This window comes from Juglans microcarpa x Juglans regia, chromosome 5D (assembly GCF_004785595.1).
Source record: "Juglans microcarpa x Juglans regia isolate MS1-56 chromosome 5D, Jm3101_v1.0, whole genome shotgun sequence".
In the NCBI taxonomy this organism is placed as follows: domain Eukaryota; kingdom Viridiplantae; phylum Streptophyta; class Magnoliopsida; order Fagales; family Juglandaceae; genus Juglans; species Juglans microcarpa x Juglans regia.
This window is the reverse complement of record NC_054602.1, coordinates 21946693-21974224: the sequence shown is the minus strand read 5'-3', so window position 1 is coordinate 21974224 and position 27532 is coordinate 21946693. Positions and strand designations below refer to the sequence as shown.

The 27532-nt window shown below is 36.4% G+C and overlaps 1 protein-coding gene and 1 long non-coding RNA gene across 2 annotated transcripts; one reads left to right on the top strand and one right to left on the bottom strand.

Moving 5' to 3' along the window:
* Nucleotides 1-15613: 15613 nt before the first annotated feature.
* Nucleotides 15614-22159, bottom strand: LOC121264585 (F-box protein SKIP24). The gene is made up of 3 exons (XM_041167848.1): nucleotides 21672-22159; nucleotides 16125-16287; nucleotides 15614-16035 (listed from the first exon to the last, which is right to left on the bottom strand). Exons 1-3 carry the CDS (start codon nucleotides 22088-22090, stop codon nucleotides 15853-15855), a joined length of 765 nt encoding a protein of 254 aa, XP_041023782.1. The 5' UTR covers nucleotides 22091-22159; the 3' UTR covers nucleotides 15614-15852.
* On the top strand, nucleotides 21098-21511 carry LOC121264586. The gene is made up of 2 exons (XR_005940531.1): nucleotides 21098-21239; nucleotides 21362-21511. It is a non-coding gene; the product is annotated as an uncharacterized LOC121264586 (long non-coding RNA).
* Nucleotides 22160-27532: the final 5373 nt, after the last annotated feature.

Genomic DNA, 27532 nt, shown 5'->3' with positions numbered 1-27532 from the left:
CATTTTAAAATAAATGTAAGCTAAAATGAGAGACGTTCTAGGGTTAGAATATCTCACTTAATCCTTATAAATACAAAAATTACTAACTTAGGGCCAAATTTTCAAAGTTACTACTTAACCTTTGGAAAATTACAAATTTGTTCCTAAACTTAAGGGAATTACAAACGAAATCTAAAAAAATCTACATTTCTCATGTAAATCTCATCTTAAATCCAAATATGAACTTAGAATTTTTGAAAACCTAACCCTTGTATGAAAAATATCCTTGTCCAGTTTACTTAAAGGCCAAAATCCATGATTTTGTTGCTACTTGGGCATTTAACACACTAATATGCTTAAACCAAAATTACTACCTCACCAAAATCACATTCTTAGTTTTAAAATCATGCCAAGACACTAAATCATGAATTTTTTTAAAAAAATTAAACTCACCACTTTAAAAATATCAACACTAGGTCAAACCAAACCTAATCTTGGTGTTCTTGGTCTAATATTTTCATGTTCTTGTCATAAATAGGACTATTTGGGGCTGGGCATGAGGTGTCAAGCCAACCATGTTATGGCCTTTTAAGAGGTGGGAAGTTTGTTGAAGAACCTTGGTGAAAGAAGCTACTTTCGGTGGGACTAAATGAAGGCTAACCGAATGGACTCTATTTGGGATTTCGGTTAGAGTTTGGTTCAAATCTAGTTTTTCTTGGTCAAATGCTATTGCTAAGGTTTAAAAGAGTGGATGAGGGTGTAAGAGTGTCTACCTGAGTGGTTGGTTGCTTGTGGAAGTGGCTTAACCAAGTAGAAAACACTTAGTTACAAACCGAGTGCATTTTAAGATTAGGGAGATTTTAATGTTTTGGTTTCCACAAGGGTTTGGGATTTCGGTTTTCCTACAAAGATTTGGGATTTCATTAGGGTTTACCATCTTTTGGTTAGCCAAATAGTATTTGGTTGGATAGAATAGTGAATGGGTGTAAGAGGCATAATGAGAAGGCTTATTTCACACTCCATCACTTACACACTTGTACTTCTCTTGACAAGTGTTAATTGCATTTCCAAATGGATGGCTAAGATTGTGCCATGTATCAAAAAAGGTTTTCTAGTTATCCTAGGCTGACTTGGATATCCTAAATAGTGATTTGACGGTTACTTGCACCAGATGCCACATGGCAACTCTGAAGGGTTATTATTCACCCTTAAAGCTTGAAATTTTTTACTGCAATAAAATCCTAAATATTCATATGAATCTAATGGTGCAATTAGTTTTGTAAAATCATACTCCTAGTTGCCTCAAATAAATGAAAAGTTAATTCCATCTTCGTAACAGATCAGAATATGAATACGCTAAAGGACTAAAACCTAATCGATCGCTCGATTTATAAAATCCTTCCAAGAATTCATGATATTTCTAAGGTCTAAAGAAATTCGTCTATCAAAAATATTTTAGGATGTTACATCCTCCCTTCCTAAAAAGAAGATTTTGTGCTTGAAATCTAAGTGTGCATGCAAAATAATTAGCAACCACAACCAAAAGAAAAAGATACTCATATCACTACTGCCCATTGTTGGTTGAAGAATTGCTGGGCCATGAGGGTGGAGTTACGTCGAAATCCACTAAAGTGGTATCCTAAGGTAGATAATATAGTGCATCCTCATTTGATCATAGTACATGTTGGCAAAATGTGCAGGGTCAACATCCAGCTTAACCTCGTCGATGCAGTAGCTGTTAGGCACATGCCCCTGCATGAGAAGACGTCCTCAATGCATAGACAACATCGAGGATCCGAATGTCTTGGGCGTTGGGATAATGGTGCACTTCTCAACAAGCATAACTCGACTAGGGTTCATCGTGTGGCCTCCTCGAACAGAAACTATCTCTAGATATCCAAGTAGAGGGGTAACACGGTGGAAATTGCTCCTCATGGGGTAGGGCCTTCCTCAATAGCCCTTGTCGTCGTTGTCGATGTCCATCATGTGGATTCGGTGGTGCTCTCACTTCTCCATCTCCTACTAGTAGGTAGCAATCTACATGTCCAACTCAATAAGATGCCTTATACAGTGCTCCTGTAACACCCCGGCCTCGGATGGGATTGAAGAGTTACTATCTTTCACTTAAAATCATATATCACAGTACATATATAGACTCTAATCTCTCAATTACCCATGGACCTCAATGTTTTGTAAACCAACTATTCCAAAATAATTAACTAATAACACCACAAAGTCTTAATATAAATGTCTAACTCTCAACATACCACATAATCAAAGCACAACAAATTTACTGAATAAAATTCTCCAATAACCATGACATCCTTTTGTGCTTAATCCACTATACTCACATAGTCTTATCCATACTTTCTATTCTTGATCCTTAGTCGAGACATTCAAAACATCTAAAAATATTGTGGAGATAAGGGGTGAGTTATCATCAACTCAGTAAATTGAAAATATATACTAGTATGTAAACATGAGCTTTTTCACAGAGTTCAAAATGCAAAATAAAACATTTTAGTTTCAGAATGCAGATCCAAAAGCATGTTATCAAAAATATTAGAGCGACATTTCAAAATGTTCATATTCAAAAAGGTCCTTTGCATAACATGATTGAACATTAACATCTTATCATACCATATCATATCAAAGCATAATATCATAATAGAGACCATGTTTAACTCTTGTGGTAGGGCATTGCATTATACGGAAAGCTAAGTAAAATATAAATTACCATAATACCAAATCGATTACACTCAGAACAGAGACCACTATTATATCTCATGGCAAGGCCAGGGACCACTATTGTATCCTATACTAAGGCCAAGGGCTTGACCCGTGACAAGACCAGAGATCACTATTGTGTCCCATGACAAGGCCAAAAGTCACTATTATCACCCATGGTAGGGCCACCTATCAGAGCAAAACAGAATCATAATCATCAAATCATGACCAGAAACAAAATCAAATATAGAATCAAAAAGCCATGCCAAAGGTTTTTCAGATGCCACATCATATCAAATAAAGTATTGAACAATTTCATATCATTTTCACATATTCAAAACAGATTCAGAGTATTTTCATATAACATGTACAAATTTTCATATTTCATATTCATTTTTTTTTTTTTTTGCATAGTTAGAAACAGTGCTAAAAATTTACTCATGTCTACACCAATCATGACAAAAATACTTTCATCTTTTGTACAGATTTCATGAGTAATGAAAACCACTGAGGTTGTTTCGAATTTCTTTTTATAACAAAACATGTATATTCTTCCAAAATCAACCTCAGTTCATTCCTTTTATGCAAAGTCTAGCGTAGAAACTTTGCTTACCTCGACCTTTTAATTTCTCTTAATTTACTTACAATAGTACCAAAGAGATATCAATCATCACCTATAAAATAATCACATAGCTTATATAAATTTTCAATAGTACGTAACTATCTAATTAAGCATGCACTTTCTAATCAAAAACCGAAATACTTAAATAACCTAGACTCCATTTAGTCGATAATCATAACCCAAAAACAAACATCATCACTTTGAATTTTTATATAATCACATGTAGAGGTCAGCCCATTTAAAAGTATTAAGATGGGCCACTTGACCAAAAGGGGCTTGAGGCCCACATCCCATCTCCATTTTCGCTTGAATATTTCTAAGCAGACTCTCTCGAAACTACCTTCATATAAGTTTTTTTCCCTTTGAGTCTAGTTTTCATTGGTGTATTTTGTATGAATTTTCATGAGGTTTGATTAGTGAAAAGTTTGTTCAAGCATGGAAAGTTCTGAATGGGCAATAGTCTGGATGTTGTGTGAAATTTTGATTTATTTGATGAAGTTTTTGGCAAAATATTGGTCCGATCATTTAGGGTTTAGAGCTAACATGTTAACATGCAAGTTAGATCTAGATTTGTTACATGTTAAGAGTTTTTACTAAAAGTTTTGCATATTTTAAAAAGTTAAAAATTGGAGGTGTAAAAATAGTTTCTGTTTTTACTAAGTGTTGAACTTTTCTTATGGAAGCATGATCCACTGGTCTTAATATTCACATATGTGGTTCTTAGGTCTTTGATCTATATGTTAGGAAAATGTTTTTGGAGAATATTGATCTTGATCTTGATTAAATGAATTTTATCCATGCTTAGGTCCAGTTAGGACCTAAACTTGAGGCTCACGGTGTTCCTTGTGTTTTAATACAATTTTTGCCATAAGTCATTTTTCTACAAGTGAAGGGGTAAAATGGAAATTTTGTCATAAGTCAGTAATTTATGTTTCTAAATATGTTAGCGAGGAGTTTCTAACTCTTAGAAATATCTCATTTCGGTTCACGTTATTTTGCACTACTTTAAGTCATGCTACAATCATTTTAAGTTGGCATCTAACTTACTTTCAGAATACTTGTGTAGTATGGTGGTAAGAAATCATCATTCAGGTATGTTATGTTTATGCATACATGTTAAGTTATGTTATGCCATGCTTTCTTTTCAAGTACATAATTATCTATTACATGATATGTCATGTCCTGCTATATTTAACTGTTACAAGCCATGTTATACCTTATTAATTAGTCATACTTATATGTCACGTCATGTCATGCCATTTCATGTGTCATTTGATTTCATGACATGTTATGTTACGAGTATAGAGTTCGTCATGAAGAATAGTATTTTCAAGTCAGTTGAGTCTTTTATATTTATTATGACCCCAAGTGATAGGATGAGGCAATATTCTAGTGAAACTTCATTGTTCACGTTGTAGTGAAACTCCCTAAGTTGACAAAGTATCATCAACAAGCTTCGAATAGGCCCTAAGTAACTGGTTGTCGAAACAAAGTCAGACACCAACGCCAATGGTGCCAACCACAATTCATGTTCATGTTTTATGTACTCAAGCAGGTGCAGATACCTGCTATGGGACACGTACATTACATACTCACAACAGGTGCAGATACCTATGGTGTGATGCATATTACACATACTCACTATTGGTGCAGATACTTGTGATGTGATGCGATATCAATAGGGGCACATGGCTCAAGGGGACCTCTGTAGCATCTACGTGTCATGTTTAATGAGCCAAATTATTTATGAAACAAGATTCCAAGTTTATGTTCAGTTCACGTTCAAGTCATGTTTATTTCACATTCAGTTCAATTTCAAGTCAGTTACTGTTCATCTCAATTCAGTTCATGTCAATTTCCAAGTTATGTGAGTACAAGCCACATACTATTTTTCAAGTCATGTCACGCTCATTCATTTTCACGCCAGCATTCATATCTTCTTACTATCATGCATGCATCTATAAATTGTTAGTTTAATTTGGTTGTTAACTTGCTGAGTTTTGTAATCAAATCTCACTTAGTAGTTCCAAGTACCATTTCTCCCGAATGGTAGACCATGTGTTAGGATCAGGAGGACCCGCAGAGGATCATCTGGACGAGGCCGATTAGACCACAACGCAACTACGAGGAGCTCATCACATCCATGCTCCAATTTTTGGATAAGATTATGGCTATCCTGGCCGAGTTATGCGAGCTACTCCTTAGGCTAGTCTAGTAGTTACTACATTAGTTTTATTATGTACATGAGGAGCTCTATCTCTAGTGCTAATATCGTTACAGACATTTTGGAATGCTTATATTAATTTAAAATATGTTATATCTAGTGCATATTATTACTCAAGAAAAAAAAAATTATCCGCTGCAAATATTGCATAATCCTAAATGCATGTTAGGTGCATTACATCTTTATTTGTCATGAACGGGGGCATCCTTGTGTTGCATGTCCCGACGCTTCAAAGTCTCCGCCCAATCCCAAGTGGAATTTGGGGGCATCACAGGAATAAATCATGAAGCACAATAAAATAAATTAAGGGAGCATGTAAGGAAATCATAATAGAAATGAAAGTAAAGACTACATTTAAACAACTTGTTTTCTTGATTCCAAAATAATATTTTTCATCATAAAATAAAATTATTAGTAAATATTTCTAAGAGAATAAATCCATCTAAATAAACAAAGTTTTAAACAAACTTTCAAATGACGAGTTTTAATAAATATATTTAGGGGAAATAAAATCAATTACATGATATAGATCTACAAAACTTTATTATTTGCAGGGTTTCCAAAAGCTAAAGAGGCTTACTTTAAAAATTAGGTTTGGTTCAATAATAATTAAAAATACCTCATTTGAAATAACTTTGGACATTTAAAAATACTCTGAAGATTTTAAAATAATTGGCTCAATTTAAAATCATCCACTGTAGTTAAAAATAACTATTTGATATTTAAAACATTTAGCCGAGGCTCGTGGCCAATTTGAGGGGAATTTGGAGCGGATTGATCGCAAAATGTACGTGTCACTAAGCATCAAACAGAATCTATAAACATTCATATAGTTGGATAAGCATCTCTTTTTGTTAAATAAAATATGAAATATGCATCAAGCAACATGCAACTAGGCCCAAAGGATGAGCCGTGTATATAAAACCTTCACAAGTCAACCCTAGTTAGGGCACAATCCTCAAACCTAATTCCTTACAGATGCACTCTCCTTTTATGGACTCATGAAATCATACCATAAGACCTACAAAATATAACCAAATCAACCTTGTTTAACCTAGAGCCATCCACATATAATGATGAAACCCTATTGTCAGAAACTTGTCTCTCTAGACCTACTACCTGAAACTTCAAGTGTGTAAGATCCTTGGTTACAAAACCTCTATTGAACTCGCATCAAACGCTTTAAATTCATACATGACTCCATTATAGACCACTACCTCTAATCCAACTCTTTCCCTCACTTGCTCATGAAATCACTAAATCCTAAATTGCACAACCTAAAACCCAAACATCTCCTTTTCACCCATTCAAACACTTCCACCTAAACTAGCCTACATCAAGGATCATGATCATAACACCACCACGCTCCACAACCATCAAATAACCTACACAATTAGGGTTACACGCATACCACAATCAAACCACTCACGTACATATTCGGTTTCACCTTGGATTCATGCATATGTGAAGTATAAATACAATAAACTGAATGTTTTTTACTTCTTATATATTAAATGAATGAAAGATAAGAAAATGAAAGGCTTAATAAATAGAAAGTAAATAGACTTATGTCAATGATTGATTGATAAAGGTAAAATGATTAAAAAGAGCCATGACAGAGAAGACGGTACCACGATGTTAAGGGGGGATTAAAATGTTGGATCGGTTCACTAGTGAAACAGCTAGTGATGACCATCCTGAGGATGACTGGATTCTTTCTCGACATTCCCAAGAAGAGCCAAGACTACAAGGGTCTCTAGCCCTAACATAATGGGGTTAACTGTGCGTACTAGTCATGAGGTTAAAAGAGCAAAGACTCTACAAACATAAATGAAACTAAAATGTTAATATATGATTGAGACCTTGAGAAATAAAGGGCAATGAATTTGTATATGTATTAATGAGACTAAATGTGACTATGAATATTATTGTATGAATGACAACATTTGTTCTTATATGTTTACAGTATGATATTGTTTTTACTAAGTATTCGGCTCTTCTTCTTTTTTATCTATGACTGGCCCAAGTAATGCTTCATATAAGGATGAAGCTGAGGATAGAGTTTGTGCAGGAAGAATAGGCAGAGGCATAGATCATTACACAGATTTGAAACTATGATTTTTAATAACACAAGGTTTAAGTATTTTTTAATAAATTATGATAATTTTTATTGTAGGCAAACTCAACTAGGGTAAGTGGTTAACCTAGTTCCCTTTTAACCTTCGAGGTACACACTCAAATCATATCATTCAATACCTAAATGGTATGATCCGACTACTAATCTGTCTCAGGATGGTATGCACTACTAAAACTTAAGTTGGTCCATGCAACCAATTGCAAGCCCTTCCAAAATCATGATGTGAACCAAGCATCTATCAAATATAATCACTCTCAACACATCATGTAGGCTAACCATGCCTCAAATACAAAGATAGACTAACTTCTCAATGGTATCAGTGTTCTTGAGAAGATAAAATGAGCAGACTTGTTTGACTAGTCTACAACTACTCACTTTGACTCCTAATCACTAGGTGATCTAGGCAATCCAGCCATGAAATTCATGATTACCTTTTCCCATTTCCCCTTGAGTATTAGCAAAGCCTACAAAGTGTCTTCTAATCGTTGATGTTTTGCTTTGACAATCTAACAAGTGGAGCATTTGCTAACATAATCGACCACATCTCGCTTCAAACCTTCTCACCAAAACCTTCCCTTTAGATCTTGATACATTTTAGTGCATCCAAGGTGTACATCACATAGGGCATGATGTGCTTTGCACAAGATGTCGCTTATAGTTTCTTTACCTTTCGACACTACCACTTAATGGTCATACATCAATATTCCATCCCTTGCCACCTAGAGATGTCCTAGATTCTGTCAGCTCTACTGCCTTTGTTTAGTCTCTTGTAGCTCTGTGATCTTTTTAAAATTGACCAATTTTGTTTTGGGTATTGTCTGCTACACCTTCACCTGTTTTCAACTCTAGTGCCTTTGGTTAGGTCCCTCGTAGCTCTATGATTATTTTAAAATTGACTTATTTTGTTGTAGTTAATGTTTGCTACACCTTTTCCCCCACCTTTGAGTTCATCATCCTCCTGAGTCAAGTTTTGGATTGCTGCAATTAGATTTGCTATGGGACGAGGCACAATTGCCAACTCCGATCAAACTTGCAACTTAGAGCATCAGCCACTACATTTGTTTTTCTTTCCAAGTGCTGCTACATCTACAAAGAAATTACACAAAATAATCTTACAAACTGACGTGATTTCATCTAATATGTTAGATCTATTTTATAATAAAAGTAACTGTACAATCTGAAGAACCACATCAAGCAACATCAGTTTGTGGGATTTTTTTGTATAATCCTTTTGTGGCTAAACTATTTCTCTTTCCTAAATGGTTGCGAGGTCCTCAAATTCCGCTTGGGATTGGAAGGACATCTGAAACATCGGGACATGCAATACAAGGTTACCTGTTCTCGTTCATGACAATTAAAGATGCAATTTTCCTAACATGCATCTAGATTATACAATATTCGCAGCGGATAATTTTTTTTTTTACTAATACTATGTATCAAACTAAAAATATCTCAAATACTTAAAACATAATTCATACAAAAGTACATACTAAACAACTGAGATCATATCGCTAGTCCTAAATGGCTATAATCAGAAGAGTACTGGAGATGCAACTCCATAGTACATGCAGTAATTTAAGTTAACTACTATATTAACATTGACGCCGCACCGTCGCTCAATTAATCGTGTCCAGTTGGTCGAATCTCAATTCTCCTTCGAGTCCTGTAACAAGATCTATCATAGAGGGGAATGGTAGTTGAGACTACCATAGTGAGATTTGATTACAAAACTCAGCAAGTTAATAGAAAACCTCAACACAGATTAATGATGCATCCATAGTAGTAAAAACATGAATGCATAATTAAAGTCATAAGTAATCATAGCATAACTTGACATACAACATAACATAACTGACATAACTTAAACTGAAGCGTGAACTGAACTTGACTTGCTTAAATTGAACTGGACTTAAACTGAGACTTGACTTAACATGAACTTGATCTGAGACTTAACTTAACATAAGCTTGATCTGAGATTTGACTCAGCATGAACTTGATCTGAGACTTGACTTAACATCCTGATTATAGTACGGTAGATTTTGCTCCTTCACTATAATACTCAGTAGCACATAACCTTGATCCCAGTACCAGACAGCGCGTATCATCCTTGACCATAGTATAATTTAACTGATATACCCTTCAGTAGTACGACAGATTATACTCCTTTACCATAGTGCTCGACAGCGCATAAGCCTTGATCGCAATACCAAGCAGCATGTATCATCCTTGACCATAGTACAACTTAACTAATAACATGAACTTAACTTGATCATAACATGACTTGAAACATGACATGAACGTGAATTACGTGAATAACTTGACATGACTGATTTCAAAATACACAAATTGTATTCGAGGCGAAACATGACTGGAATACAGAAAGACAGAAGCCCTAATGTAACACAACATGACTTGAATGTAACTCAAAAGATATTACTTATTTGAGATAGAAACATTTCATAACATGACATAACATGTAATAGACAATATTTCATAACTTGACATAACATATAACAGACAACATACTTAACATGACATACTTGCAACAGTGAATATTATATGACATGACATATATATAATAGATGGCATACTTAACATGACTTACTTGCAATGTATAGTCATACGTGACAGAATAACTTGCATAACAGATGAACAATTCATGACAGAATAAATTCTGTGTAACAGATGAATATGTAATTACTTGGCATTGCACATACGATAACATACACACATACACTATAGTTCATTTACTTATCACACATACACATTAAACTGATAGTAAGTTAAAAATTAACTTTCTCAGGTCTTCGCATTTCTAAGCAAAAATTTAAACGCGATCACAAGGAACTAAAATTAGTGATTTCCAAAAGTTAGAAGTTAATCACTAACAATTAGAAATATGGAAAAATGTTATATTAGAGTAAAATTACTATTTTACCCTCTACATGTGGAAAAATAACCATTTTACCCCTAACTTAAGGATTTTGTATCCTAACTCCAAAAATCACCAAAAACTTTACATACCTCATGTAAATTTTGTCCTAAACTCAAATATCAAATCAGAAAAATTTAAAACTAAACACAACCATGAAAACTCTATAGGGGCTGAAAGATGCATAGGCTTTTTCCCTTGATTTTTGTTGCAATTTCTCCCAATTTCAAAGCTCATGTTCAAACCAACATTTTGCGACAAAGATATTCCTATCCTAAGTTTAAAAACATACTTAAACATCCATTAAAATAAATGCTAATCATCACTACCAAACTTTGTAGTAAAAAGATCCTAACTTTTTAACCAAAAACAAATCCTTGAATCACAAATTTTGACCTTATTCAAAACATCTCAAAGAATTTGAAAAAATTCAAATCTTACAACTAACATATTCATAACATCATCCTAAAATCAACCATACTTTAAATCATCAAACAAAAGTCACCAAAAATCACAAAACAACTCTTGAAGTTTTCGGTTCTACACTTAATCCAAAAACATAAACTTGTCATTAACTATCTTTGATCAATCTCTTGGTCCATGGCTTAAAAAGATGAGATCTTCAAACTAAAACATCACATGGTTTAAAAATGTGTCCTAAAGAAGATCTAACCATCAAACTTAAAATAACATGGATAAAAATCAATAAAACATGGATCTAGCCCAAAAAAATCAAATCTTAGATCTAACCGAAATCCTCTTGTATAGAAAAATTATATCTTTGAAACTAATACTAAATATTTTCAAAAAAACATCCTAACATGAATATAAGAGGCTTAGTATCATCAAATAAAAATTTCAAAGCGATTGGAGTAAGATTAAACCACGAAGTATTCAAACTTTCTTAAAACAGAAACTATTTTTCCACTTCCAATTTCTAAGTTTCTATATCTAAGAAAATCTTTTATTAAAATATTTAGTCATGCTACAAATCCTCAATTAGCATTAATAAACACATGTTAGTAACACTCCATAAAATGTCCAGACCAAGATATGTCCATTAGCTTGGTCAAAAACTCCAAAATATAACACTCTCTAGTTTAACGCCTAGAATGACCTTTTCATGGTTAAAATAACTTTTAACCGACCAAATGACTACTAAATGAAACAAATAATATATCCACGGAAACTAGACTCAAAGAAGAACAACTTTAATGAGAATTCATGACGACAAAATACTTACAAATGGTCAAAAAGTGCCACGTAAAATGACTCAAAAAGCTTCCCGAGAGAGCTACTAAATGTTTCACTCTAATAACGGGAATGATAAGTGATGAAATGAAAGAAATGGTGCCTTGCACGCCTCTAGACTTCTGGAGGGTGAAGTATGGGCTTAAATGACCCTTGAGGGATATGCTTAGGTCACAAAAAGGCAAAAATAGTGGAGGAGTGGGCTGCTGTTGTTGCCTTCTAGAAGGGGTGTGAGGAGGTGGTTTTCTCCCCTCACATCATGCATACTTTGGGGTTTCATGAGCAATGGATGGTCAGCCATGGGTGGGTGGAAACTTCCTCAAGAATTTTTGCCAAGGTAGTCAAAATTCGTGGGCCTTAAACAAGTGGGCTTCATTTGGGGTTTAAAAAAAGTTTGGTTGGGGTTTGAGATGCTATGAAGCCCAAATCCAATTTTTCTTGACTCAATCAAATTTTCATGGTTTAAAAGATTGGATAATGATGTCATAACATGAATTTGAGGAATTAATAGCATGTGGAAATGATTTAATTAAGTGATTAAACACAATGCTAGAAATTGGATCAAATAGGGTTTGAAGGCCAACTTTAGGGCTTGGGAAAATCGTTTAGAGTTTCGGTTTTCAACTAAACTTTTGGGATTTCGATTGGATTCCAACCCTTTAGGGTTTCACTAGGGTTGAAACCCTTTTTTATCTGGCACAATGGTTGATCAGATGAAAAAGAATAGAGTTTCACTTAGGTGGCATGATCTCACACTTTGATTCCTTCATAATTCAGCTCATGGTTCCTCTTTGTGCCAAGTGTCCAATATTATTCACCAAGTGTGGCTAAGATCTTACCAAGTGTCTAAATAAAACTTCTCTAACCTAATTTGGACATTCCACACTGTGATTTTGAAAACACTGCACTAGATGCTATTATAAGGGTTACTATTCATTCCGAAAAAATGAAACATAAACTTTGTACTGTAAAATTCTAAATATTCACACAAACCTAACTATGCAATTCTTTTATTGAAATTGAATCCTCAAGTGCCTCGAAATAAGCAAAATGCGTTTTCGAATAAGCGTTTCGTCCAAAAATTGAAAATGAGATTATTGCACCATAAAATCTTAAGTAATTAACTGAATCTAATGACGCAGATCATATCTCAATCTGACACTTCTAACTACATCAAATAAATAAAATCATACTTCTGGCACCATAGTGAGTCATAACTCTGGCTATGTTGACAGACTAAAACCTGCACGATTGGTCGAATCGTAAAAATTTATGGTGTTTTCATGAGGTTCTTAAAGCCTATAGAAATTTTACCATTGAATTTCTAGCATGCTTTACAATGGTACTCTATTTCACACTAGTAGTCCCCAATCTGCTTTACCTATATTTTTTGTCTCATATTTAGATCCTTTTGGTTGAATAGATATTGGGGGCTCCAATAGTCGACATAGATATCGCACGTATCTCCATAAAAGCAGTGCCTCTATATGTTCAACACAAACACCGTTGTTGGTAATTCATGATCATGGGCGGCATAACTCATTTCGTGGTCCTTCAGCTAACGAGATGGGTAGACAACATATTCCTTGCGAGGTTTTGGTAGGCCAAATCAATGTTGTAGTTAGCCTTTGTTTTAGGTCCTAGAAGTTCTTCTTACACTCCTTCAATAAAAGTCTACATGTAATTCCTTTTAATAGTTTGGATTTCCACTAACCTCCTATAGCTCCTGGAAGCATGATGATTGAAGAGCAAATCCATTCCTAAGATGATATTGAATCTAATCAACTTGGAAACAATGAGGTCTGCCAGCAACGTCTCCCCGCCAAACTCTAAGACCTCTCCAAACTCATCTAGAATACTGGCTGCAACTCACAGTGATAACGGTTCCCTTGCAAACATCATAACCGAGCAAAGGTAGCAAAAATGAATGATTGAGACGCGTCCGAAACAAAATGTATTGGCAGAACATCTAAACAATTTAGTGAAACTTGTTATGATATCAGCCTCCTCTTGACTTTTTACATATACATTTTCCAGAGTTAGTGCACTCTCTAGTTTGGGTGGGAGGTTGCTTTCCTGGCCTATTCGTTGCCCCACTTGAAGAACCCCAGCTTGTGCTGCCCTAGGCCAATCCTTGGCAAAGTGGCCCTACTGGCCACATAGGTAATAAGTACTCGTCCATAGTGATTCAGTCCACACTAGCTATAGATGAGAGTTGCGTCTCTAGAGCCTAGCGGGCATACTAGAGTGGGACTCCCATTGTTAGGATTTGAGAGAGGGACCCATCTTTGGTTCATGGCCAGAGTGAAGGCATTCCTAACCTTTCATTCAAGCCACCTCCACAACCTCTAGAAACTCTATATCTGCAAGCAGGCCACCCCATCGCATAAATGCAAATGTTGTTGAGATTTCTGATAAATGTTTTTGTTACGAAGGAATTTCATAAAAATAATTTTACAAACTAAATTTGATATAGTCATCAGAATGTAAAATTATTTTTGTCGTAAAATTATCTAACATTTCATACAAAATTATGTCAGTTTAAATTTTTTTTATATAAAATCTCTTATTACTGTAGCACTTCTCTTTCCCGATATGACAAGTATGCCGTTAGAGATTTTAAGGGAAGCTGGGCGAAATTACCTAACTGCAAAATTTTTAAAATCTAAAAGACAAATTCCGTGTTCAAAACTCAAAGATTGATTTTGCATTTAACCTTTAAAAGTAATTAATCGCTTCATTTTCCGCGACAACAAAAGCGCAAAATTCAATTACCTTTCACAAAATTCAAGCACTCATTTCAAAATGATTTCTCTGTGATTTCCAAAAGAAAAGAATTGGTCAGCTGTTAGTCAACCATATTTTTGTTGCCTAAACTCTTCGTCCTCCCATTAATCATTAATTAATATCTTGTTGAATATCTTGCTTAGCTGTTCACTTTTCGTAATTGAAGATATTCACTTCTTATAATCCTGCTCGAGTCTACTAGAATTTTGGGTGGCCTTCATCTTTTGCAGAATATCAAGTCCACTTCATTCCAGGCTGATCTTTGTCGCTTCAATATCAAGTCCAAAGGGATAAAAGAAAATAAAACTGGAGACAAAAACCCCCTCACGATTCTGGAAACAGCATCAAATTATAGAAGAGGTTTGGAAAGACACCTCAAAATAATACTGAAGTTACCGGATAGTACTATAAATGTCAACAAGTGATAAATTGAGCAGACTGCAGCGTGGAGCAATGCACCGCACATTCTCAAACAACAGAGAAGAAAATAATACGGTTCCAAATGCAAAGTCAATGTTATGATCCTAACCGTCAAATGTTTAACCAAATTAGTATCCAACAGTTCTAAGGCTTTTGGATCAATGATTTAGGTCTTTAACAATTGATATCAGAGCAAGGACCACGTCACGAGTTCAAGTTACGACGGGGGCAACCTATAGGCTAGATTAAAATGTCTTGATACTTTGTATGGACATGGTATTAAGTCATTGAATACTGATAGATGAGTAAAGCCGCCAAAAGGGAAAGGACTACCACCAAGTCAGTGTTGATAGAGTGGACCCTCGTGGACATCGGATTTGGAAGCATGGTGGAATGTTATAATCCTAAAGGTTAAAAGTTTAACCAAATTAGTATCTAATAGTCTTAGAGCTTTTGGATTAATGGTCGGGTCTTTAAAAGCCAATTCTAGAGAACATACCATGGAGCCTAATCAAAAGACTTATATCCAAAACATTAATTGAAAAGCAAAATTATGCATAAAAAATGAATCTAACATATTTGTTTAGATGCCATCACACAGAAACGCGAAATCAGCTTACTTCCACTAAATCTGAGTGCTTAAAAAGAGCCGACACGCTTAAAACTATAAACAAAGTGTATAATAAACTAGAAGAGAGGCACACTTGAACGCATGACATGCAAGTAATATTTTTTTTTTGTTTTTTTACTGACACGGGATACTGAATATACCATTAAATAAACAAGGAGCCAGAACTGGAATCCTGACCTAATGGGATCTTTTCAGTTCTTTGTTTTCTTTTCTTCTTGCTACTTTCATGATCCCCAGCACTCAAGGACGTATAATCTCGTAAAGGGTGATACTTGACTGCTAACAACTCCTCTTTTGCGATGTTGAGCCTTTGCTTTTCATCTTTCTGCCCCATCATACATGCAAAAACATCTCATTTACTGAAATAAAATAAATTTAACATGATAGTACCTAGTAAGTAATTAGCAAACTTACAAGGGCTTTCTCAAATCCCAAAATCTGTTGCTTGCAAAGCTTAAGTTCCATCTCGAGTGCATGGATCCGAGATTCAACAGGCACAACACATTGCTCAACTATTTGCTTTTGCCTACCTCGGATAACCTCAGGCTGCCATACTTTCAAAGCCACTGAAGCTTCTCTGCATTCACACCACAAGAGGAAACTATTATCCATAAGAATTTCAAAGAATCAAACACATGCCAACCTTCTATTGATAAGATTGTGCTTGTTTTGAAATAAACTAATCTCAATATTTTTGCAAGAAATAATTACAGATATATGTTGCAAACTTGCAACTATTTTCAATGTTTGGCTTTGTACTAAATATCTCCAGTCACTAACTACTTCACTAAAACAGACGCAAAACAGAAAACAGACCTAAATTCAGCCAAAAACCACTCATACCATAGCCAACAACGCTTGATTGAAAATTCCCAACACACACCTGCTGACAACCTCCAAAAAGAGCTCCACAGTACCGCCACAGAATCCACCAAAACACCTGCTGACAACATACCGAAACGGCCACAAGCTCAACATTACTGCCACAGCAACCACCCAAACCACTATCAACTGCCTGCACACCACAATCTCGAACCCACTGCGGTCTTCAAGCACACGCTATGTGATACCCCATGGAATCCCACATTACTTTGGAGGGAGAAGTTTATATTCTTTATAATGATTCCAGTAGAGTTCTAATTGTACCATTGATTAGTCTTTTTGAAATATGGACCCAGATGTGACTTGGGCCTCCCTTAAAACATTACAAACGGTATAGTGTGTAACACCTGGGCCCTAAATTTATTAGGGTTTAGCCTAAGAATTGGATTTTTGGGCTCATGGCCTGTAATTGCTTAAGGCCTTACCTTATATTAATTTTTTATTTTTATTTTACTGGACAGTATTTTATATTATTTTAAACCTAGAATTTTGAAGCCTTCAATATATGAAATTAGAAATTTTTTTTTATAAGTAAATTAGTAATATTTTTTAAAAAAAAATGTTTTACTTTCCTAAAATTTTCACGTTCAATTTTGAAATTTATTTTTTTTTATCGGTAAACAAAATTGTATTGATCAAAAGGAGGCAAAAAGCCCAAGTATACGGGACATATACAAGAGCAACGCCTGTGCGTGCTAGTTTAGAGATACAAGGAATTCATGAAAAGACATGCCATAGAAATCAATTACAATCTACCAATGAAGCAAGGTATTGAAAAACAAATTTCTAAGCTCTTCCATCGATCGCTCTTGATCTTCAAAACTTCTTGCATTCCTCTCCCTCCAAATGCACCACCATAGACATATAGGTATCATTTTCCATATGGATGGGAGAGTTGCTCCGAATACCTCTCCACGAGGCTAGAAAGTCACATACCCCTTCCAGCATCACCCAAGCAGCTAAACCCAATTGAGCAAAAACTTCGTTCCACAAGATCCTGGCAATCTCACAATCTTTAGGGATTTCCTGCAAGATTTATTCAAGTCATTAATCATCCGAATCAGTATTCAACCGGCCATTGTTCTGCCATAAATTACTCCTTCACAAATCTCCATCAGTTACACAAAGATTCAGCCATATAGGTATCGGTTACACGGTTCTACCCCTTCTTCACAAAATTTCACACGTCACCACCCACAATTACACACGCCAGCTCCTTCCTTCCTTCTCCCTCAGACTAGTTTCACTTCCTCTCTAATTATTTCTGTTCTCTCACTCTCCTTTCCTGCTCCCATTGCCTCCACTCGGTTTCCTGCGTCATGGACTCAAACCCAAACATCACAACTACCAGCAAGCCTTGTTCCCCTCAGCCACCACATTGGCAGTCACAAAGGCAAACCAGATCACCAACAGAACCACGTGAACCCCTCTGTTTCCTACTCATCTATCAATTTCCTTCCATTTTGGTACTGCCACCTACACCAAGACCCAGCCTGCAAGTCAACCACGCCAGACATTAAACCAAACTCAAGGCACGCAGCACCACCGACAGATCCAACACTACTAGGTAAGCTTCTTCCCACAGCCTCCTCCTTCCTCATCTTCTCATTCAGTCTCGCTCTCTCCACTGTAGCTCAAGCTTTTCTCTCCTCTGCTCCCTCGCAAGCCCAGCCTCTCTCTTGATAACATAGTGCAGTTCCTCTCCTCTCTTCCACAACCAGGTGCTATGACGCCATGCACTGGAAACTCAGCCCTCCTCCATTGATAGAATTTTCCAAAGGTGAGGCATCCTCCCTCCTTTCTCTCTCCTCTATTTCTCTCTCACTAGCCCAACCACTCTCTGTTACAGTAATCTCCCTCTCTACTGCAGTCTGATGCTGCCAAAGCAGCCCATTTCATTCATCTTGTACAAAACTGCCACCCAGCAACACCCTTGAGCCTGAAGTCACCACTGCTGCACCCTCGGCCTTGTGGGATTTCACTTCCTTGATGAAAAGGAGACTGCCAGGGTTCTTGCAGATGAGGAGAAGGCAAGGAAGATTGTTGTTGCGGCTGATTTGGAAAAACTCTCTCATGGAAGAGATTTCTTGGTGACAAAAGTCTCGGGCCCTTTGGTTGAAGGGGACAAGTGTACCAGATTTTTTTAGTGGCTAATTCTCGTAGAAGATTTAATGCCATAGAGGTGCTGCATTTGGAAGGAAATGTTCTTTTGGACAGATCGCATCCTACTCAACCAATTTCACAAAACTTCTAAACGAATTGTGACATCGTTGGACCAAGAAGACTCTTTTACCATCTCCCTTTTGGTCTGATATAATCCCATATTGCTAGTAGATCACAAAAAATCCTCCACCACCATCGCCATCCAGTTTACCACCCCTCTACCTTAGTAGAGGGACTTCACTGACTTCCTGTTTTTCTCAGAAATACAGAAAAGATTACCACCTTTCCTGAGAAAAACAAACTGCTTCGCTTCGACCCAAAGCCTTCGTTCCATATCAAAACTTACTAAGAAAAGCTCCAATCACCGAAAGAAAAAAACAAGGACGAAAAGGAGGAATAAACTGAAAAACTGGAAAGATTATTCCCGGCAAGAAGCGCTGGGAATGGGAAGACAAAGAGTCATGAGAGAAGGCAAAGAGTCATGACCAGCTTCCACTAATCCAAGAGAAGCCCAACTTGCTTCTTAATCATCCAATAAACTTCAATGGGCTTAAAATATATTCTTGGGCATATCAACAGTATCCAATTAAACCAAAATTGGTCTTCTATAAAATATGTGCCCGTGGGCTCAATAACGTATCCAATCCAAGTCTCGGCCATCCTATTCATAAATTTATCCTATGGGTTGGTTTTACATCTTCATAAAATTAACCCTCCACAATATGAAGTTCCAATTCTTAACACCCAATATTATATAAACCTCAAGCAATTCCCACAGGCTCAAAGCCCGAATTTTAGATCTAATTCTAATTTACTTTTTAAAAAATTGAAATCCTAATTGAAGGGTAAATCCACACTCTCGGAAGTTTCCCCACACAGAACTGGTTAAATCGTTGGCTTTTCACCAGGGGATGTGGTCCCAAGGGATACTTTGCACCTATGAGGTGTTGAACCTTGGAACTTGAAGGAAGTGATACCCCACCTTCATCACTGGGGCCAACCCCTTGGGGTTAAAAAAAACCTCTACCAATCTTACAGAAGGAAGTTTACACACTGCCATGGCTTAATGTAATACGTCAAATCTACTTCATAATAAAAGGATCTCTGCAATCTGATTTATTACATTAAACCATATCAATGTGTAAACTTCCCTATGTAAGATTTCTGTGTAGACCAAGCATTTCTCAAAATTAATATATTCCACATCAAAACCAGTCAAAGGAAAGGCTAATTGGTTGATAATTGTTGTGTAACCCTATTAAACTCCTATTTCATCCAAACATTATTATTAAAAATCAAAATCCTCGAGTAGGGAGATTGATCTCTCGGCCTAGAAGGAAGGTCTTGAGATTGAGCTCCGAAAATGATTTGGGCCACAGTAAGTTTGGAATCACCTATCTCTGCATTGAATTATTTTGGCCTCATACATTATCTTAGGTATTACTTTTATTGTAACTTTATTGCTTAGGTTCAAAAGAGTGATTATGGCCTGGATAAGGACACTTGTCTGAACGTTAGAAGATTCCTGGTGATTCTAGGAAAGGAACCATAGGGGGGTTTGACAACGCTGCTAGGAAATAGGAAACGAATTAAGTTGTCTATTTGGAACAGGACTAGGATTTGTAGTTTGAAAATGAATAGGGTTCCCACTTACAAAAGGATTAGGATTCATACATGAAAAAGAGTAGGGTTCCCACTTGGAAATGGACTAGGTTCATTCCAGAAAAGAACTAGGAAATCGTTCTTTATGAGGCACATTTTTTTTATAGGTACTATTAGTTCATTCTTGAAAAGAACTAGGACTCCTTGAAAAACAACTACAAATGCTTCTTTATGAAACTGACTTAAACCCCTCACTTCACCTCACACTTTTATCTTCTCCTCTTCTTCTTTGCTCGATCACCATAGAGAATTTTTCCCACCATATACAGCCGCAAAATGCTCTAACAAAATCACCATATTCAACCACCAACCATGTCTCTCCAGGAAAAAGTTTGAGAACTTAAAGCGCTTTCTCCCTAGGTTTTGGTCATATAAGTTGTAAGGTAAGAGCCAGTAGTTATTTGGCTGATTTGATAGGTTTTCCTACTGCTTTTCATGGTACTTACGCATGTAATAGACATAGTATGAGTTGCTGCAAAGAGCACGAGATTTGAAGGCCTGCCTACCCTAGTTTCAGCTACATATGGAATCAAGGTCAGGGTTCTTGATCTTGATTCGCACTTATTTTGGTGATGCTCACTTAGGTTGCCCTACGGTAGGAATCTTGTTAGGAATCTTAGCCAGGGCTCCTACCGTGGCCGAATTGTTAGGAATCCTGTTGAAAGTTGAAACTGGGGGAAACAAATGAATGTAGGAATGACTTGGGTGTCTAAAACACTCACCTTTAAGGTATTTAAATCCTGAAAAAGACAAGGCGTATCTATTTGTTTTGAAAATTGGTTGGGAGCTACCTAATGTAAGAATGATTGACGACACTAAGATGTGTTTGGATTCGAAAATGAGTTGAGATGGATTGTGAATAGTAGTGAGATTTGTAAGTTAAAGTTGATGAATAGTAATGAGATGAATTGAGATGGGTTACGAATACAAACCTCTCCTAACAGGGGCTGCTCATATGCAATAATTAGTAACTGATTTGATTATGTATTCAAACTTCCTATGGAAAGTGAGGTAAAATGACAGACACAGTCCCATAACTTGACTTACTAAGAAAAGATATCCTTCAGGGTGAATTCACCAATCTAAAAAAAGGTGTAAAAAAGAACTGACATTGGATGACAAAGATGGGTTCCCCAATTACAAATGACCAATTGAAAGAAAAGGTTTCGATACTTCTGTCCTATATTCCTCAGTTTTTCCAAAAATCAAAGAGGCAAGCATAGGAAGGAATAATAAATAAATACTAACGATTACCTGACCTTTCGTAAATTTGATAATTCCGAAATAGTAGCCCTCATATTGTCGGTCTCCTCGGCCAAGCGGGTCTCGAGACCTCGAAGCTTTCTCGAATGTTCGGCAATTTGACTCTCCTTTCTCAGCACGGCCCTTTTATGAGCCGCAAACTTCCTCTCTCTGTCTCTCTCATACCTGCTTTTGTAAAGGGATTTAGACCTATTCAACGAAGAAGAAGGAAAAGAGGAAGATGGAGGATCGCGGTTGTCCGACGGGAAATCGAAGAAGAGTAAGCGGGACCAGAGCCAGTCTTCGTCGGAGATTCTGCGGAGACGTCGACACGAGATGGAGATACAGCAGAGGTCCTTGTACGTAAAGCATCTGCTTCTGATTCCGAGTTCTAGTACTCGCCTCCACAGCTCGTCTGGTAAGATTGACATTCGCTGGAACACCACGCGAACGAGAGAGAGAGAGAGATGTGCCCGCGAGTCGGCCACCACATTTTTAAGAAAAATTATAGTCAACAACGTTTTTATTTTGAGCAATGCTTTAGAGCATTCACATCCAGTTACTTAAATTTTTTTAAATTTTTTCCTAAATTTTAATTAAAATTGATACTCTATAATTTTATCTTAAATTTAGTCATTTTTTAAAAAAATATTCTACATTTATTTCCTTATCATTTTTCTATTCTATTAAAATAATATTCTTTTATTATTTCTTTATTACTTTTTTCTTTCATTTCTATTCACAAACTTAACTACTCAAATCCAAAAATTTGTAGGGACTGAGTGTGCTTTCTATGAGGATCAATTTATGGCTTTGTTCACAGCAATTAAAGCAGGACATAAACAAAAAATTAGAAGTGAATCGAAGAAGCATAGCAAACTTAAAAAAATTGACTTGGTCAATAAATACGGAAGGCAGTTCCAGAAGGGGCAGGGGGAAAGGGAAGGGGCTGGCCTTTCCTCAATGAAACCCAAAATAGTGTCATGGAATGTAGGTGGACTAAATGAGATCAATAAACGTCTACAAATTAGGAACTTGCTTCAGGAGTGGAGGGCTGATATTGTATGCTTGCAAGAGACGAAATTGAAAATGTTTAATAGGAGAATTATATGGAGTTTATGGAGTGGAATTCATGTGGATTGGGTGTTCTTGGCCTCTAATAGGGCGGCGGGAGGGGTTGTGGTGATGTAGGATCGGCGGGTAGTGGAGAAGGTGGAGGATTTTATTGGGCAGTACATGGTAGCTTGCTCGTTTAAGTGTGTCTTCGATAACTTTATGTGGGCTTTTGCAGGTGTTTATGGTCCTAACTTAGATATAGATGGAAGATTGCTATGGGAAGAGCTAGCTGGGGTCCATAACTGGCGAGAACTCTCGTGGTGTATAGGGGAAGACTTTAATGTTGTAGGATTCCCAAGCGAAGTTTCTGGAAGTAGAAGATTACAGCCAACTATGGAGGAGGTCTCAAAGTGTATCTTTGACCTAAACTTAATAGATTTGCCACTAGCCGGGGGTACCGCTACTTGGTCTGATAACCAATCATGGTCTCGATTTGATCAGTTCTTAATTTCACCAGAATGGGAAAGCCATTTCCCATATGTATGGCAAAAGCGTATGCCCCATATTGGATCGGATCATTGGCCTATTTTGCTTGATTGTGGAGGAGTTTGTAATGATCGTCGGCTTTTTAAATTCGAAAATATGTGATTAAAATCGAAAGGGTTTGTAGATAGGGTCAAACAATGGTGGTCTTCCCCAAGGTACTCCCAGTTTCATTTTTGCGGGTAAATTGAAAGCACTTAAAAGAGACCTTAAATTGTGGAACTTGGAGTCATTTGGTAATGTAGGGGAAAACAAAAAAATAAAGCTGCTGGAAATTCAAGAGATTGAGAGGCTTCAAGACGTTCAACCACTTACCCAGGAGGAACAAGATCGGAAGTCTGAGCTGGTTGCAGATGTGGAGATGATGATATTACTAGAAGAGATGTCTTGGCGCCAAAATCCAGGGCACTGTGGTTACAGGAAAGAGACCAAAGCACAAGTTTCTTCCACATAATTGCAAACTCGCATAGGAGAAATAATAACATTGAGATGCTGAAAAGCGATGGAGGTGAAGTGTAGAGATGAGCAGGTAATCCACAATCATGTTGTTGACTTCTACGAGAACCTACTAACGAAGCAAGTGGGATGGCAGCCTCCATTGAATGGAATGATCTTTGATACCATCGGGCCGAGCAATGTGTCACACTTTGAAAGGGAGTTTGAGGAGATAGAGGTTTATGAATTAGTGAGGAAAATGGCCAGGGATAAGGCTCCAGGATGACATGGATTCTCTATGGGGTTCTTCCAAATTGTTGGGAAGTGCTAAAGGAGGACCTCACGAAGGTGTTTAAGGAGTTTTCCTTGGCTAGAAAATTAGAAAAAAGTCTTAACACCACCTTCCTTGCATTGAAACCTAAGAAGGTTGGGGCTATGGAGATAAATGAGTTTTGGCCTATTAGTCTAGTGAATGGGATGTATAAGATAATCTCTAAAGTACTTGCGAACAAACTAAGTGAAGTGATGGGGAAGATTGTTACAAAACCTCAAAACGCCTTTGTTAAAGGTAGATAGATTCTAGATGCATTGCTAATTGTCAATGAATGCCTTTATAATAGTTTGAAAGCCAAGAACACAAGGATCATTTGCAAACTCGATATGGAAAAGGCATATGACCATATCAACTGGGATTTCCTGCTTCATTTACTTAGGAGGTGTGGTTTTGGGGAGCGATGGAAGGTGTGGATCCATTGGTGCATAGCTACGGCAAAGTTCTCCTTGTTGGTAAATGGATGTTCAGTGGGATTTTTTCATAGTTCACGCGGTTTGAGACAAAGGGACCCGTTGTCACTCTTGTTGTTTGTTATAGTTATGGAGGCTCTAAATAGGATGCTCTCGGCTATGGTTGCAAATGGCTTTCTAGATGGAGTCTCAATCAGAACCCTGGATGGGGGTGCTATTAATATTTCTCATTTATTGTTTGCAGATAACACACTTATTATGTGTGAAACAAAGCAAAACTAGATGCAAGTTCTGAAGGCCTTACTCTTGTGCTTTGAGGCAGTTTTTGGTTTGAAGGTGAATTAGGAGAAATCAGAATTGGTGCCAATGGGGGAAGTCTCTAACATACGCCAGTTGGCTCGAATATTGGGGTGCAAGATAACCTCATTTCCTATGACTTACCTAGGACTTCCATTGGGGAGTGCATCGAGGGCACCTTCAGTCTAGGATACAACGATCAAGAAAATAGAGCGGAGATTGGCCGGATGGAAGATAATGTACTCGTCGAAAGGTGGAAGGATTACCTTGATAAAGAGTACACTTTCAAACTTACCTACCTATTTTTTTTATCACTTTTCCCAATACTAGCTAATGTGGTGAACCGTATTGAGAAATTCCAATGTGATTTCCTGTGGGGGGTATGGGGAAGGAGTTCAAGTTTCATTTGGTAAAGTGGGATCAGGTTTGTCGCCCTATCTCTGGTGGAGGTTTGGGGTTTAGAAATCTAAAGGTATTCAATCGAGCGTTATTAGGCAAGTGGTTGTGGACTTATGCTAGGGAACCAGACAATCTATGGAAATTGGTAATTGAGAAGAAATATGGTGGTTTATGGGAGGATTGGTGTAATAGAGAAGTAAGGGGGGCATATGGAGTTGGGTTGTGGAAATACATAAGAAGATGATGGGGGGTGTTTAGCCGTTATGTTAAGCTTCAGTTGGGTGTGGGCTCGTGGATCAAATTTTGGAGAGATATTTGGTGTGGCAATAGGGCTTTACTTAGTGGCTTACAAGTCTACGACGACCAAATACCAAATTCTGCCCTCGCCAGATGGCTAGCGGTATGGGAAGGGGAATGGCCTTCCTCCCCCGCTCATTCTTTTTAATATTTTATTTTAATTTCTAATTTTTAAAAAAATCTTGAATTTTTGAGGTTTTAGGTTTTTTTGTATTATCTTAAGTGTCTTTCTTTATTTTGACGTTTTAGATTATTATTTTTTCCCACTTTTTATGTTTTTTTCTAATTGATTTGAGACTACAAAAAGTAGAAACTAAAAAGTTCAATTGAAAAAGCATAGGGAACGATTTAACTTTTAGAAAAACAATAGGGTCTAATTTAATATTTATCCCCTTAAGAATAGATTTCTCTTTGTATTTTCCAATTGGAATTTTCACCCGTTGTAGTTGCGAGATTGATTAAATTAATCACTTCATTGAATCAAGTTGATCCTTTCATATATAATTGTATGGAAAATGAAAAATTTTATTTATCATCTCCTACATCACATACCAACATGTGATTTATCATTTTTACCCTTTTATTTAAATACACAAACATGTGATGTGTAATTATGTGTGTTTAAATATAAAGACAAAAATGATAAATCACATGTTGGTGCGTGATGTGGGGATAATAAGTAACGTGGAAAATACATATTAAGCATGCTTAACATAATATATAAGCATAAAAAGATATAAACAGTATGTTTGCTCTATGCTTGTATCCTATTTAAAAAAATATCATGTGACACTATATTTAATACTCTTGTTCATCTTATCAAAAAAAAAAAAAAAAACTCTTGCTCATGTTAGTTTTAACATTTTACAAATCTACGTACATATAGATAAGAATTACAATTATTATGTTCAAGTTTTCAATGAACATGCAACAAAAAACTACTTTGGTTGCTTCAATCTTACAATCAAACAAAATTAATTACCAAATAAATTAATTTGGTTGATTGTGACGCATCCAACCTTCACTTGAAATGGAACAGAGACTTAGAGCGTCGAGACATGTAACACAAGGTTACATACCACCGTACATGACAGTTAATATGCAATGCATCCTATAAATGCAACTAGCAGTATACAATAATCGCAGCGGAATAAGGGTGATTAGCTATAACTCTTGCCAAAATGAACTAAAAACATCTCAATAGCATTAATAACCATTATAAGTTCAAACTTAAGGATAACATTTCCTTAATACAAAATACTTAATCCAAGTTCTATGGTTAGATCAACTATTTCATACGCTCTGAAGTATGAAGAATCAATGCTTATGAGTATGAAAATTATTTTTAGTCTTCGTTCAAGGTCCGGCTCCTCTTCAACCATCTGCATCCAGCGATCCATCATGTTCATCATCTACCGGTCCTATCACAACTTCTATCATCCCAAAGGGAATGATAGTCGTCCCATAAGGGGTGAGATTTACTCGAAATCTCAATAAATTAAACAACCAACTTGCACAAAGATAAATTATGCATGAAAAATTATAAATATGAATTTGCATGAAATGCAGAAAAATGTGCATGTGTCTCTCATCCAGATTTCTCAACTTTTTTAGAAAAACCTTGATGCACTTTCGCTTTCAAAGAGCATTTTCACTTTCTCATTCCAAAAACATGATGTTTCGAAAGAGAACATTTTATACTTCATTGCTTTAAAAAATCATAACATTTCATCGTTTATTAAAGCCATCATTAACATACGTTTGGTAGTAACGTTTCCCATATGCACTATATGCACCTGTCAGTGACTGTAGTACAACTCATGTTGGCACTAATGTTATTGTCTGCAGACATCGTTCTCAATGCATTGGTAATATAATATAATATCATCATAACATCATAACATATACACCCATCAGCATTAGGTGTCATAACATATAACTTCTCTCCAGCGTTCTTTAAAAAGAACTCATTTGAAGCTTGTTAACTATTTTTCGTCAATTTAAGGATTACCACTTCATTCTTACTCACTCCAGAGTAGACAAAGGAGTTCCACTAGGATAATGTCTCATCCTAGCCTTTGAGGTCATAAAAAAAAATTCAT

Coding starts and splice junctions, on each gene's coding strand:
- LOC121264585 (XM_041167848.1), bottom strand. CDS start 22,090: ATGTCAATCTTACCAGACGAGCTGTGGAGGCGAGTACTAGAACTCGGA. Junction 16,288..21,671: donor TCAAATTTACGAAAGGTCAG/GTAATCGTTAGT, acceptor GTGTGAATGCAG/AGAAGCTTCAGTGGCTTTGA. Junction 16,036..16,124: donor TGGGATTTGAGAAAGCCCTT/GTAAGTTTGCTA, acceptor ATGATGGGGCAG/AAAGATGAAAAGCAAAGGCT.